Below are 14,105 nucleotides of genomic sequence, written 5' to 3'. Positions count from 1 at the left end.
GCAGCGGTTGCCCGAAGACCAATTCCGCCGCGGATGCGCGCAGGTCCTCCTTGGGCGCCGTCCGGAGGCCCAGCAGGACCCAGGGGAGCCTGTCGACCCAGCCGCCGTCGCGGAGGGTGGCCCGGAGCGCGGCCTTCAATGAGCGGTGAAATCGCTCACACAGGCCGTTAGCCTGGGGGTGGTAGGCCGTGGTTCGGTGCAGCCGGACCCCGAGCCCCTGGGCAACCGCCCCCCAGAGCTCCGAGGTGAACTGGGGGCCGCGGTCGGATGAGATGTCTGAGGGGGCGCCGAACCGGGCGACCCAGGTGGCGATGAAAGCCTGCGCGACATCGGCCGCCGTTGTCGACGCCAAGGGCACGGCCTCCGGCCACCGGGTGGTGCGGTCCACCATGGTGAGGACGTAGGTGAAACCCCGCGAGGGGGGCAGAGGTCCCACCAGGTCCACGTGGACGTGGTCAAACCGGCGTTCCGGCACCGTGAACGGGGCCAACGGGGCCTGGGTGTGCCGGTGCACCTTGGCGCGCTGGCACGCGAGGCACGTCCTGGCCCAGCCGCGGACGGCCTTCCGGAGGCCATGCCAGACGAACTTGTCGGCGATCAGCCTTTGGGAGGCCCTCGCGCCCGGGTGGGACAGGCCGTGGATGGCGTCAAACACCTGGCGCTGCCAGCCCGCGGGCACGATGGGGCGAGGACGCCCGAGGGAGACGTCGCACAAGAGGGCCGCGCCCGCGCCGTCAAACGGCACCTCGGTGACGCGGAGGCCCGTGACGGCGGTCCGCAAGGCCTGGACGTCGGGGTCAGCGGCCTGGTCCGCTGCCATCCGGGCATAGTCGATGCCGAGGTGGACTGCGTGGGCGACGGCCCGGGAAAGGCAATCCGCCACCGGGTTGTCCTTCCCCGCGACGTGCTGGATGTCCGTCGTGTACTCGGACACGGCCGAGAGGTGACGCTGCTGCCGGGCCGACCACGGCTCGGTGACTTTGCCCATCGCAAAGATCAGCGGCTTGTGGTCGACGAAGGCAGTGAACGCCCGGCCCTCGAGCAGATGGCGGAAGTGCCTGACCGCCAAGTGAAGTCCGAGCAACTCGCGGTCGAAGGTACTGTAACGGCGTTCGGGCGGGCGAAGCTGCCGGCTAAAGAACGCCAGCGGTTGCCAAGCTCCACGCACCCATTGCTCATGCACTGCGCCCACCGCGTAGTCCGAGGCATCGGTGGTGAGGGCGATCGGTGCATCGGGCGCCGGGTGCGCGAGCATGGTGGCGTTAGCCAAGGCGAGCTTCGCGCCCGTGAACGCCGTGTCCATCTGCTCGGTCCAGGTAACGTCGCCTTTGCCCGGCTTACCTCGGAGAGCTTCGTGCAGGGGGCGCAGGAGCTGGGCGATACGGGGCAGGAACCGATGGTAAAAGTTCACCATGCCCAGGAACTCCTGCAGCCCTCTGATCGTGCGGGGGCGCGGAAACCCCTTCACCGCCTCCACCTTGGCCGGTAGGGGGACGGCTCCGTGCCTGGTGACACGGTGCCCCAGAAAATCGATTGTGGCGGCGCCGAACCGGCACTTTGCGGGGTTCACAATCAGGCCATGCTGGCCCAGGCGTTCGAAGAGCGTGCGGAGGTGGCGTAGGTGCTCTTCGCGGGACGCGCTGGCGACGAGGATATCGTCCAGGTAAACGTAGACAAAATCCAAGTCGCGCAGGACGCTGTCCATCAGTCGCTGGAACGCCTGAGCCGCATTCTTCAGACCGAAGGGCATGCGCAAGAACTCGAAGAGTCCGAATGGCGTGATGACCGCCGTCTTCGGGACGTCCTCCGGCCTGACGGGGACCTGATGGTAGCCGCGTATGAGGTCCACCTTCGAGAAGAAGGACCTGCCCGCCAAACGGGCGGAAAAGTCCTGAATGTGGGGGACGGGGTAGCGGTCGGGAGTCGTGGCGTCATTGAGACGGCGATAGTCCCCGCACGGTCGCCATCCCCCGCCGGGCTTCGGCACGATGTGCAGCGGCGACGCCCAAGCGCTCTCTGAGCGCCGAACGATGCCGAGTCGCTCCAGGGTAGCGAACTCCGCTTTTGCCACCGCCAGCTTCGTCGGCTCGAGGCGGCGTGCCCGGGCGTAGACCGGTGGCCCGACGGTGGGGATGTGATGGGCCACCCCGTGCTTGACGGCCCCCGCCGAGAAGGTGGGCCGCGTGAGGGCCGGGAAGCCGGCGAGGAGGCGGGTGAATGCGTCCGCTGCCGGAAGCGTACAGACCAACGTGGCCGGAACCGAATCGTTCGGCAAGCCGCTTGGCAAGCCGCTCGTTGAGCTGGGCAACGCACAAGCGAGCGAGCTGAACGTCTCGGCCTGGACAAGCCGTCTGCGCTTGACGTCGACCAGGAGCCCATTAGCGCACAGGAAGTCCGCGCCAAGCAGTGCCGTGGGCACGTCGGCGGTGACGAACGTCCATCGGAAAACCTGCCCTCCAAACCGCAGAGAGAGGCAGCGTTTTCCGTACGTACGGATGGGCGTCCCGTTCGCGGCAAGCAGCGCGGGGCCCCCACCCGCGGCGTGCTTGTCTGACGTGCCGGCGGGAATGACACTCACCTGCGCTCCCGTGTCGCACAGGTAACGGCGCCTGGAGAAGGTGTCCGTTATGAACAGCAGGCTGTTCGAATGGCCGGCGCTCATCGCCACTATTGAGCGCCGGCCCGGGCGTTTCCCGACCCGTTGAAGGAGCACGGCGGATGACACCGCCGAGCTTCGTGGCCGAACTTGGCGTGGAACCAGCACCAGGTGGTGGAGCTGGAGGAGCGCGGCTGGCTCCGCCAGGCCGGTGGAGTTGGCGGGTTTCCCCGCGGTGGCGGTTTTCGCCGCGGCGGTGGGCGGGGCGTGGCGGCGTTCACGAGGTGCGTATCAGCATGCTGCTGAACATCAGCGTGCTGTAGAAGCTGATGCTGTGGAACATGCTGCTGAACATCAGCGTCGAGGGCCGTGACGGCCACGCCGACGCTCGCCCGCATGTCCGAAGCGGCGAAGTACCTGTCCGCCTCGGCCGCCAATGCTCGGGGTTCCGTTAGCTCGGTCCCGGCCAACGCGAGGCAGACCTGCGCTGGAAGTTGGCGCCGGAAAAGCGCCCGGAATAGCGAACCGGGGGCTTCGTCGCCCAACAGTGACAGCATATGGTCCATTCGGACCGACGGGCGCGTCTCACCGAGCTCGGGGAGATCCAGGAGGCGGTCGGCCCGTGCGTCGTCCGTAAGGCTGAACGTGGCTAGGAGTAGCCGCTTGAGTGCCTCGTACTTGTGGCCGTTCGGTGGTGGCGAAGGACGGACACAACTCGAGCGGCCGTGCCGGGCCCGAGGGAGGCGACGACGTGGCAATAGCGCGTGTCATCGCCGGTGAGGCGCCGAAGCTGAAATTGGGCTTCGGCCTGGACGAACCAGACTTCGGCCTGAGCCTCCCAAAATTCCGGAAGTTTGACGAAGTCGGCCATGGCGATGGCGTCGCGTGTGGAAGGATCGCTCCAGCAGATCCAACGTCGAGGGTCACCAGTAAAGCGCGGCGTTACGCGCGCTGCTTGTGAGCAAGGAGGAAGCGGACAAGCGGTAACATATAAATGTCTTTATTGTAAGACTACACTGTAACACTGTACTGTCCCGGGCTGGGCGCCCGGTGTATATCATGAGGCCACGCCTACCCCTGGTGCGTGGCCACCGCCCACTTGGGTGCGCGGAATGATGTCACCACGCCAGTGGGCTTTTGTGTCCGCCACAGTACAGTAGATCTTCGCACAGTTCTGGAAGTAAAACTTACTTCATGGATGTCGGGATTCCTCCAAATTATTTATTTAGTGTTATAAAGAGCATTAGCGACTGTTTAAAAAGCTAGGCATATGTGTTTGTGGTGCATAATATTTTTTACATCCTGTGGAAGCCGTTGCTCCCACAGAAACGCCATTATAACTATAGGCTATTTATACACGTTGTCACTACAGGAAAAACGCCTGGGGAAGTGGGACATTATTAGTATTAATATTGTTTTGTAATAACATTAACAATATGCGATTATCATTAATTTTTTTATTCAAAGCGTCTTTCGAAAACGCCACGATAAATCTTCTTCTTTGGGAAAACGCCACGATAAATCTTCTTCTTTGGGAAACGCCACGATAAAGCTAATTTAACATTGATATACACCTCAACATGCAACCCCATTGACGGCAATGGCGGGGAAACCCCGCTCGGGGGAGAAAACCCCCTTGCGCTACAACCTTCATTATGTAACCCTTGGTCATCCTGTCAAGTTTGGTTGAGATTGGATAAGTAACGACGGCATGTATTGGTGTCAAAAATTCATCAGACAGACAGACACAAATGGCGTATTTTAGTACTAGCAGAAGTACCTGGCATTGCCGGGCGGGGGAGGGGGAGGGGAAAGGGGAGGGGAGGGGAACGGGGGGGGAGGGGAACGGGGGGAGGGGAGAAGAGGGGAGGAGGGTGAGGGGAGGGGAGGAGGGGTGAGGGAGGGGGGAAGGGTGAGGGTAGGGGAGGAGGGTGGGGGGAAGGGTGAGGGGAGGGGGGTGAGGGGAGGGGGAAGGGGGAGGGTAAGGGAGGGGTTAGGGTGGAGGGAGAGGGGGGAGGGGAGGGGGAAGGGAGGGAGAGGGGGAGGGACGGAGAGGGGGAGGGGAAGGGGAGGGGGAGGGGAAGGGGAGGGGGAGGGGAAGGGGAGGGGGAGGGGAGGGGGGAGGTGGGGGAAGGGTGGAGGAGGGGAGGGGGGACAAAGGGGGAGGGTAAGTGGGGAAGCGGAGGGGGAAAGGGGAGGGTATGGGTGGAGGGGGAAGGGAGGGGGAAGGGGAAGGGAGGGGGAAGGGGAGGATGGAGGGGGAAGGGGAGGGCTGGAGGGGGGAAGGAGAGGGGGAGGGGAAGGGTAGAATGGAGGGGGAGGGGAGGGGGGAGGGGAAGTAACATTACAACATTACACACACACAAACTGTGTTTTATGTTCAATGGTCTGGCGGCCGGGATGGAACATCACATGATCGCTCTGAGCGAATCAGCGCGCTGCTCTGCCACCACTCAGATTCCGTGTATAATATTCCTCACTGAAATGCGCTGAGGTAAATATGAATAAAAAATATGGATCTCGTCAAATATTTTTAGGTCGGCCATGTCCTTCCCAGGCTCAATGGCCATGTCTGTGCCAAATATCAAGTACGTGAGCCTCTCCGTTTAGGAGTCTATCGGTAACATTACACACACACAAACTGTTATACATATATAGATGATACGGTACTTGAACACTGTGTAGAACACAAATCACCTTGTTGGCATTTCCAAAAACCACCAGTTTAGAAAGTACTGGACAAAATATTACGCCATATTACGACATCTCGACCAATCAAATTTTCCACTCGTGCTCTCAGTGTTGGGGAATATCGAGACTCAGACAAAATGGCGGCCTGTAGGAAATATAGATTGTGCAGAGACACTATGTCTCAGTTAATGCCAATGTCTCATGTGGAAACCTCAACTAAAAGTGTCCCACACCAAACCTGAATCAGTCGGGAGGTAGAAGACGAGGCCCGTGAGGAAGGAGAAGAGGAGGCAAGGAACGATGACGTTTACAATGAAGTATAGGGGCAAGCGCTGCATCACAAAGTGGTACGTGATGTCGATGTAAGGAGTGTCAGGACAGCAGGTGTAGTACACATAGTGGGTCCAGCCTCGATAACTTTTCATCACCCATTCGCCACTCTCCGCAAATTTGCTAAGGTCAGGCTGTAAGTCCTCCTGCATCAAACGAATGCAAAGTAGCACAATATAAGGGAGGAATGTGTGAGAATTCCTGAAAAGGTGATTCCACTGGTGTTGGTGGTGGATGTGGTAAAAAAAAAAAAAACCTAATGAAACTTGTTGGGGTGCCATAGTGGCTTTCTATGGGCAAGTAACTTTTCATCACACATTCGCCACTCTCCGTGTACCTGCTGAGGTCAGGTTGGACCTTCTCCTACACGAGATCATTGAGGAGAAAAAACTTGGATTATGAACACAAAACAATTACATCTTTGACCAATTTATCACATTTGTATCATCATGTTTCAAAGTCCTGAAATGTTTCAAACTAAAGTTTTGTAGTGGGATTTGGAAACACGTCCAGATGTTGTGCACAAGTGTCACGGATCGAAATTAGTACTGTTGGGACCACAAATGTTTTTGTTGTATGGTGGCCATATTGGATTTCACAATGGCTGCCATTTAAAACCTAATTTCCTCAATAATTCATATGTTATGCCAGAGAGAGGCTTTGAGGCATGATCGGTTTTTTTTCTTTCTTTCTTATTGTTTACAAACTCGAGGTTCATGGAGGAGCGAGAACACAGAATTAATCAGGAAGAGAGAGAGAGAGAGAGAGAGAGAGAGAGAGAGAGAGAGAGAGAGAGAGAGAGAGAGAGAGAGAGAGAGAGAGAGAGAGAGAGACTTTTTGACTTTTATGTGCTTTTATTATAAAAGTATCAAAACACACATGGAAGAACACCGCAAAATTTTTACAAGAAAAAGAAAGTTGTACAAGCAAAAAGAATGTATATACATGTATATGTGGACATTGAGCGTAAGTATAATTTACAAAAACAAACTCAACACCTCATCTGTAAAACAATCGTCGTTCACACTGCCGAAACTTATCCGGGCCGACACTATTCCTTTGAAGCAAAACAGCACATTTTCATCTCTGCCACTCAATTTGATCTTTCTAGTTTTATATATTGCGAGTTTAGCAATTCCGCACAGAAAATTCAAGAAAGGGACCGCTGTCTTGTTCTTGGTGCTCCTTTCAATGCCATACACAAAAATTGCAACAGAAAAAACAAACTGAAATTTATAAAAGAGCTGTTGGAGGAAACAAAAAAGGGGTACCAATCTCTTACATTTCACAAAAGCATGGGTCACATTTTCAGCCTCTTCACAAAAAGGACAAACATTCAGTACAGAAGGATCAAACTTATTAAGTAAGTATTTGGTGACCAGGGCCTGATGAACTAGTCTCCAATTTAAGTCTCCGGTTCGACCTAAGGTTGGAGACCTATACATCTCTTTCCACACTGGAGATAGGAACGAATTAGCCGGAATGATCTCATCCCACCGATTTTTTAAAGGTTTTGTGAAACCCGGTATAAGCACCTCTTGGCATATCCCATAAATACCTTTTTTCCCCATCACATGGAACACACCGCAACCATCTGACTTTGAGAAGACACCCTGTTGTTTTTTTGAGGTGACTTGGAGCTCGGGGAAATAGAGACGAGAGTCCACCACTTCATCTGCCCCAGTCCACCCGATATTTAATTCCCTGAAAGTTTTAATCACAACTCTCAAAACTTTGTCCACCATTCTAGATGACCGAACCCCCACTTTTGATGTGAGAGAACCGGTGGATAACCATCCATTTAGGGAAGGCTTCATCAGGTCTCGCACTCTGTTTATTCCATTACAGGTGAAGCAATGCATAAATGACCTGGAGGTTGAAATTTCAGGGAATAAAGGATTCAGAACCAATGGCTCATGCATATATTTTTTTGCATCGTAGGACACCTCTAATCGTTGTATTCCAAGGACTTGCCAGGCATTCAGAAGGCTCTGATGAAACTCGGGGAGCAGAGTCGTGTTGACATGCTGCAGGTCCATGAGGAAGAGCTCTCGGTCATACTTCAACCCATCTGCTTCCTGCAGCCAAGCGCTTGTGAGAGGCCGCCACGGGACACACTCACCATACAATAAACGCTTTATCGTCCACATGCGGAAAGCCATTATCCGACTCGGAACACGTATCAAGCTTTGGCCACCTGCATTTCGGGGTCTGCACACCGTGTCTGGTCCAAGCCAATGGTGGCCTCCCCAGAAAAACTGAGTTAGAACCCTCTGAATGCCTGTGACCAAGTATCTCGGAGGTTGGAGGGGGATAACTTTATGCCAAATAAAAGGAACCACCAGGTTATTTATTATTGTCACCCTTGCCTTAAGCGATAGAAGGTGGTGCAACCGTTTCCATCTAGCCAGTTTCTGCTTAATTCTTTCCAAGAAACCCTCCCAATTTTTATGTTCATATGCTTGGACTCCGAGAAATAACCCTAAATATTTAAACCCCTCTTTGTTCCACTGCATTCCTCCTGGTAACACAGGCAGAGCTGAGGAAGGTGGACTGGGGCCCACCCATAAGGCAACACTTTTGTTCCAATTTACTTTTGCCGTGGAGGCGAGCTCAAACTGGGACAGACATGGAAATACCTCACCCACATCATTTTGGCTGGAAACAGCAACACAAATGTCATCCGCATAAGCTGAAGTAACCATTTTGTGGTTTTTTGTTAAGGAGACTCCTTCCACTGAGTTTCGGAGCAAAGCTAGTAAAGGTTCGACCGAGAGACTGTATAGCATTCCTGAAAGCGGGCAGCCCTGACGGATGCCTCGCTGAAAGGGAAAAGGGCAACATAAGCTGTTGTTTACCTTCAACAGACAGGATGCATTTTCATACAACAACTTAACATAGGAAACAAAATTTTGTCCAAAACCAGCTCTCTGTAGTACAGCAAACAAAAAAGAATGGTCAACACTGTCAAAAGCTTTTTCTTGATCTAAAAGAACCAAACCAAAACCATGAGATGTAGTACGACCGAGACTGATCAAGTCTCTCACCAAAAAAATGTTATCGTAAATAGAACGCTCAGGAACACAATAAGACTGATCAATATCAATCAAAAGGGGGATGACTTCCTTTAGACGTATCGCGAGCGCCTTCGACAATATTTTATAGTCCGTATTTAGGAGTGACACAGGCCGCCAATTTGTGGCGTCTTGCAAGTTCCCTTTTTTTGGAAGGAGACACAAAACTGACCTCCGACAACTTAGTGGCAATTCACCTTGTTCAAGGCTATCATGAAAGATGTCAAGTAGAGTAGGGCCTAGAATGTCCCAAAAGGCCTTGTAAAATTCAACTGGGAGGCCGTCAAGTCCAGGGGCTTTCCCATCTTGAATTCCCTTAAGAGCAACAGTAAGTTCTCCGAGAGAGATGCCAGGCTCCAGTTGTTGTCGCTGGTCTTCAGACAAAGATGGGAGCAGTTCAAACATCTCGTTTCTGTTTTCCTGGTTCACAGTTCTCAAGGCAAACAGCTTTGAATAAAAGTTTCGTAATTCATCTTTGATGTCACTTTGAGAAGACAGAAGCGCACCGGCAGAAGAGCGCAAAGCGTGAATTTGTTGAGGGGTCTTGGCTGTCTTTTCCAAGTTGAAAAAGTCTTTGTTTGGTTTGTCAAGTTGGATATTGTCCATTCGCAGTCGGACGAAAGCACCAGATGCACGCTCTCTCACCATTTCAGCCAGTAGTGTTCTTTTCTCTGACAACTGCTGGACATTTTCGTTGGACATTCCAGATTTCTGCTCACAATAAAGTATATCGTTTTTTAAGGCAGTTATCACACCGAGTGTGTTACAGGTATTATAACGACAGTATTGCTGGCAAAAACACTTAATTTGGGATTTTGTGCAATCCCACCATTGCCTTAAATTTAGGTAGGAAAACTTTTGCATTTCACATTCCTTCCATACCATTCTGAATGCTTCTTTGAAATGCTCACTTTGTAAAAGTTTGACATTGAAAGTCCAATATGCACTTCTACACACGTGATGAGGTAGGCCACATACAACAACGACCATGTGATGATCAGAAAAACCAGATGGCCTTATATATGAATTCTTGACAAGATTTACCTTATCATGGTTAACATAAATTCTATCCAAACGAGCCATTGTCAAAAGATTTCTTGCGGCACAAACCCACGTGTACTGCCGGATATTAGGGTTCTGTACCCGCCACACATCCACAAGTTGAAATTTTTTAATGAGCTGTGCCAAAGGCCTTGCACTCGGTGGATGAGGCTCAGGAGTGTTTCTATCAAGTTGTGGGTTGAGGGTACAGTTGTAGTCTCCCCCCAAGCAAACCAACATGGACAGGTCAATAGTGCTTAAAAAACCTGCTAACTTGTGAAGAAAAGCACTTCTTGCAGAGTTCGCACTAGGGCAGTATACATTAGTCGTGCAAATCTTTTGGTTACCGCTGACAAACTCCACAGATAGTAAATGGCCCTTGCAAATTTCTCTACATCTGATCTCCAACGGCTGGAGTCTAGGATGTAAGACTACTGCAACACCAGCCTTGGCATCAACAAAAGCACTGGAGAAAAAGTGACAACCTTTAAAGATTTTACGCCACTCAACCTCAGAAGACTGATTTGCATGCGTCTCTTGTAACATCAGCACATCAATTTTTTCATTCTGAAACATTTGAAACACCTGGAGGCGACGCACACAACTGCGACCACCGTTGATGTTTAAGGATGCTACTTTTATCTCCACTCTGTTAACTATTCATAAAGTTCCATGCCCGCTCGAGTTACACATTTTCTTAGCCTCTGGAATTGAGGTTCTGACATGTTAACCTGATAAGGTTCACGAATCATGTTCTTTGCAGTCGAAATAAAATCATGCAGATTCGGAAAGTAGTCTTTGATTTTTACATGTCTTTTCCTGAACGTTTCTTCAAGGAACTTGATAACATTTTCTTGAGAAACCATGGTGATGGTATTGTCATCACACGCCTCACTCTCTTGAGCACTTGAAGCACTAAAGAGTGGAGTAGAAGAGGTTTCATCAGAATCAAGTGCTTCATCTTGATCTGCATCTTTTCCTCCTATTTGCTGAACACTTAGTTTTGGAAACAGCAATTCTACAGGGTCAAGGACCTCCGCACTCTTTGCAGACCCTTCCAAATTTACCATATCCTCTGTGGCTATAAGTATGTCCCCCACCTCATCATCCCTTTCATTTTTATCTGTCAGGGAAGGGTTAACGTTATCCTCACAGTCGCAAGGACTTTCCCCTTTATCTATTTTTTCCTCACTAGCAGATCCAGCTGCTAACTCGTCTGAGCGAGTTTGGTTATCAGGACAAGGACTTACCACATCCTGAGAGGATCGACTATTTTCCGGGTCATACTCAATCTCAGCAAGTGGTGCCAGCGAATCTTCCTCATGTACACACACTTCCTGTACCATCTCCATTACCGCCAAGGAGTTTCCGGTGTAGGCCTCACCCTGGAGGTCCTGCGAACCTGACACGATCTGAATCTTATTTTGTTTTTCTTCGGAATCACAGGATTCATCACTTGAACGCTTCTGACCTTTTTTCCTGGTGTCCACTACGGATACTTCCATGGTATCGTCCGCACTGTCGTGTACCGTGGACGAAATGAGAGAGGGTTCAACCACTTTTATTCCCACCTTAAGTGGAGGGGCAGGGTTAGTCACCTCACGTTCTAAGTCTATCACTCCCTCCCCCACCCCCCCGGTCGGGGGGGACGGGTCTGGCGCTTCACTCACCGCAGTCGGTGCGGTGGGTGGATTAACCACTCGATCCGCCTCCTCCCCTTCATGGTGCGGTGAAGAGGAGTCGCTCCTCACCAATCCTCCACGTTCCTGCGGTTTAACCGCATTGGGACAGGCACTCCTCACATGCCCGTAAGCCCCACACTCGAAACACGTCATAGCCTCCGAGGAGGCATACATTTTGTATTCAAAGCCGTTGATTTTCACACTCAACACGACATTGAGCGTTTTTACATGTGCAGGCAGTATCATGTACACCACTCTCTTGAAGGACATGACATGTTTGAATCGATCGCAAACATTTCGCATCGGCACCATCGAAATCCTCGATACGACCTCACCGAACTTGTTTAATTGTTCACGTAACTCCTCATTTCTAATAAATGGCGGGATATTACTGATGTTAATCTTTACCGTCAGGGCTTGTAAAGCGAACACAGAGAGGAACGTGTTCGGTTCAATGAACAAGCCTTGTTCGACTACACTCGCTACCATGTGCTCCTCGGACAAAAAAACGACAAATTTCTTATTCATACGAGAGGCAGCGTGAATACTGTGTGCACCAACGATGTTTCCAATGGCGGAAAGCACATCGTTAATTTCCACCTCATTGGGAGGAACACAAGCTAGCCCGTGTTTACGAGTTAGCGATTCGTACGTATCAATGCGGAAACGTTCGCCCGCCATTCTAACTCGACCAAATAAAAGTTCGTAGCCAAGAACCGAGAGAACCCAATGTTTGTCGAACACCAACAAACAGATCAAATTCCCCCCCCCCCCCCCCCCCCTTGTCCGGACCGGACAAGAGGGTATCAAACCTAAATAATCGAGCTAAAGTAAATAAAAAACGTGCGTTCTAAGCACAAAAATGGCTTACAAAGCGCCGTCAAAGCCAGTAGGCCGCACCCAACAAGGGCCCGCTCTCAATCCTCTCTCTCTCGAAGACAAGGGTGCAGAACGGATGAAAACACAATGCCGAAGCACACAGGATGGAGAAGGAGAGGGAGGGGGGCAGGGGAGGGGAGGGGAAAAACGCAACGGCCTCACCAAAGCACAGAGCAGTTGCTCACAGCCGCCATGACGCCACACCCAACGCACCGACAGCCGATAGGTGGCGACAGAGAGAGAGAGAGAGAGAGAGAGAGAGAGAGAGAGAGAGAAAGAGAGAGAGAAAGAGAAAGAGAAAGAGAGAGAATTTTGAATTTGCAACACCATTTATTTCACAAAAAATACACCAGGTCAAGTTACATTTTTACAGGAGAGAAAAAATAAAAATAAAAACAACAGTTCTTAATGTTAAAAAGAAAAGTACAAATTCGATTCATTTACAACACATAATGCTTCATTAATACACCATTTGCACTCAAAGAGTTTGATTTATATATTGAATATTTTGCTACAGCAACTAAGAAGTTTAGGAGAACACCAGAGTCCTTGCAGGAGGGTCTGAAAGATACACCAAAAATAAAAGAGTGTGAAGTAAAAGGAAAAGACAACTGCTCAAAAAGGTGTGTGAGAATCAAGAAAAGAGGTATTAGTCTTTCGCATTTCACATAGGCATGAAAGAGATCCTCCTTCTGTTCACAGAAGGGGCATGCTACCGGTACTGAGCTATAAAGGTGATGAACAAAGGTGTTCGTAGGGAGAGCCCAATGTGCTAGTCTCCACTGGATATCTGCGAGGAACCCGTAAATAGGTAGTTTGTACATATTAGGCCACAGTGGCGTGGCAGGAGACCCTGGCCCTAACCTTTCTGACCACAAGGCCACTCGCGCCACTCCGGAGAAGGGTGATGCTTGGTTTTCTCGAAGGAGCTTGTGAATACCCGCCTTTTTTACCAAATGAAAAGGAGATACAAGTTCACCATTTGACTGGAGAGCTGGGAGCACCTTAATTTCAGGGAAAGACAGCCGAAAATCCTCGACATTGTTTATACCTTCCCAGCCAATATTTAACTCCTTAAACTTCCTCTTGACGATGCGTATAATTTGGCTGACAATACGCACGGATCTTAAACCAATAATGGCTGCCACCCTGCCAGCAGACATCCATTTTGTCCCAGATGTATCCCTCAGGTCACAAACTTTGCCAATTCCTCCTTGAGTAAATTTCCTAATCAAAGTCGGACTATGAGGAATGCATGGAAAAAAACCATTATAGAAAATAGGCTCTTGGATAAACATCCGGCAATTATAAGCCTCAAGGCAACGATGAACCCCAAAACCTTTCCAAACTCTCAGCAAACCCTGATAAAAAATTGGGATTGAAACTAAGCTGACACGGTCAAGGTTCACCAGGAACAAGTGCCTATCATAACACAGGCCTCCCGCTTGTTGCAACAAGCAAAACGCAAATGAGCACCAGGGCAGCTCTTCAGCATACAACAGACGTTGCACAGACTGTAGGCGAAAAGCCATAAGCCGGGTGGACACATCCACAATTCCATGTCCACCCTCCTTCTGAGGATGGTACAGTATTTGCGGCCGAAGCCAGTGGTATCCATTCCAAAAGAAATTGACTAAGACCCGCTGGATGGCTGGTATCAACTCCTTGGTGGCTGCAAGGCAATTAGTTTATGCCATAATCTTGCTGCTATCAAGTTATTTATAACAAGAGTGCGGCCTTTGTAAGAAAGAGATCACAGCAGTCCTTCCCATCGTTTCAACCGGTGTGTAATTTGTTCAATCATTCCTTCCC

At 51.0% G+C, this 14,105-nt stretch overlaps 1 protein-coding gene across 1 annotated transcript in view; it reads right to left on the bottom strand.

Annotated features, from left to right (window-relative positions):
* The window catches only part of LOC137430973 (acetylcholine receptor subunit alpha-like), a 174,746-nt gene that overhangs the window by 27,116 nt on the left and 133,525 nt on the right, over window positions 1–14,105 (bottom strand). The window contains exon 6 of the mRNA XM_078781273.1: window positions 5,526–5,763. Within this exon, the coding sequence (XP_078637399.1) occupies window positions 5,526–5,763 (238 nt within the window). The remainder of the gene's footprint in view (window positions 1–5,525; window positions 5,764–14,105) is intronic.

This window comes from Myxine glutinosa, chromosome 7, assembly GCF_964187855.1.
Source record: "Myxine glutinosa chromosome 7, kmMyxGlut1.1, whole genome shotgun sequence".
NCBI lineage: Eukaryota > Metazoa > Chordata > Myxini > Myxiniformes > Myxinidae > Myxine > Myxine glutinosa.
Note: the sequence above shows the minus strand (reverse complement) of the source record. Positions and strands in the feature narration are given on the sequence as shown.